This window comes from Arachis duranensis, chromosome 1 (assembly GCF_000817695.3).
Source record: "Arachis duranensis cultivar V14167 chromosome 1, aradu.V14167.gnm2.J7QH, whole genome shotgun sequence".
Lineage (NCBI taxonomy): Eukaryota > Viridiplantae > Streptophyta > Magnoliopsida > Fabales > Fabaceae > Arachis > Arachis duranensis.
The window spans coordinates 542,165-543,836 of record NC_029772.3 but is presented as its reverse complement, the minus strand read 5'-3'; the positions used below and the strand labels follow the sequence as shown (position 1 = coordinate 543,836).

General features: G+C 31.7%; 1 protein-coding gene across 2 annotated transcripts in view; it reads right to left on the bottom strand.

The window, feature by feature from the left end:
- The window catches only part of LOC107488835 (salicylic acid-binding protein 2), a 9,039-nt gene that overhangs the window by 3,987 nt on the left and 3,380 nt on the right, over positions 1-1,672 (bottom strand). The window contains exon 2 of one of the 2 annotated variants that reach the window (XM_052259800.1): positions 260-722. In XM_052259800.1, the coding sequence (XP_052115760.1) occupies positions 260-640 (381 nt within the window). In that variant the 5' untranslated portion in view covers positions 641-722. Of the gene's footprint in view, positions 1-259; positions 735-1,672 lie in introns of those variants that run through there. The other variant, XM_016109638.3, reaches the window with a different exon arrangement.

The window sequence follows — 1,672 nt, the reverse complement described above, 5'->3', positions numbered from 1 at the left end:
AAAATTATATTAGATTTTTTAATTTTAATAAATAAAAGCTAACTTTAAAAAAGTTTCCACTTTAATTCAAAGGGAATCATCATTTGATATAGTACCCACCTCAATTCCATGTGGAAATTAAAAACACCTCTACAAAGCCACGTACAATATAGGTGTACATTCATATAAAATTAATAATTTTTTATTATTAATTTTAGATAAATTTATAACCTATATTATTGATGAAAAAAAAATCAAGAAATGGGTAGAGAAAGCAAACCTTTTCCAAGACATAGGATGGTTTGTGTTGAGTGTCAGGAACAACAGCGGTCAAGAAAACACCAAGTTGAACCTTTGTGGGGAATTTTTCCATGGCAAGAGCAATATTGAGCCCTCCAAGACTATGTCCCACAAGAACCACCTTTTCATTTGGGGGAAGTGACTCCATAACTTCCAACAAAGGCTCAGAGTACTCGGAAAGAGTCTCAACATCTTGGAGCTTCTTCAAGTTGATGCCAGAAGCAGCAAGGTCAAGAACTGTGACCTTGTGGCCTGAAGATTCTAGAAGTGGCTTGATCTTGTACCAACACCAAGCACCATGGCAAGCCCCATGTACCAAAATATAGTGCTTTAATGAGTGTGTAACACTTTCTGAACCCATGTTAAGTATAATTCGCGTGGGCGTGTGTGTGTGTATATATAGCGAAGATGGGAGAATTAGTTTTCGGTCGGCGGTTGTTGTACTACTGTGAAAAGTGGGAAAAGCATAAGCAGTACAATATACAGTCATGTAAACGCTAAACATTAATGATTGGATTTCGTTATAGAGCGAATGGAGTATTTGTACAATGTATATAATAGGCTATTTATTTGGCTTAATATGAGTTAAAAAATGAATAATTAGAATAAAATACTACTAATTTCTCAAACACAATACACTTATATTATTTAGAATAATTATCTAAATATCAGAAGATAATAAACATCTAATATCTTATTAAATCGAATATTTCTAAACTTTCATTATATACATTATATAAATACTCTATTAGCTCTTTATACTTCTTAATTATTTAATTTGGTAGTTAATTGTAATGCTAATTAAGAGAGAGAGAATTAATTGTAATAATGGTGCAAATATTAATAACTAAGGAATAACAATCAATTGAAGGATCACGTTGATTGGGTAAAAATTCAATTTAATCCAAAATTTCCACGTGATTTACTTTCGCCTTTTAAATTTCTTTTGACCCAAATTCCTCTTTCAAAGATAATTATGTGATACCATTTTGGAGAGACTTTTATATATATAAAAAAAAAAGTCTATACACCCAATTCGTTGTACATCCAACTCAGCCAATTTAAAAAATTTTAAATTTAAATAAAAAAATTAATTTTGCTCTTAAAGACCAAAATTCATACTCAAATCTATAAACTGCGACGCGGCAACCTCCTATTCTCTCCCTGCCATGCATCGTGTCCCGCATTTCTACCGTAACTTTCCTCTTGTGCCATTGTCGTGCATAGGATTGGAAAGAAGTCAAGTCAACTCGTGAGCTAATTCAAATTCGATTTGTTAATAATTTTATAAACTAAGTTTATGAGTTTGTGAGTCAAATTTGAGCTTTAAATTGAGCTCATAAATTAAATGAGTCGAGTTTAAATTTTGATCAGCTCATTAGCTCATGAGCTG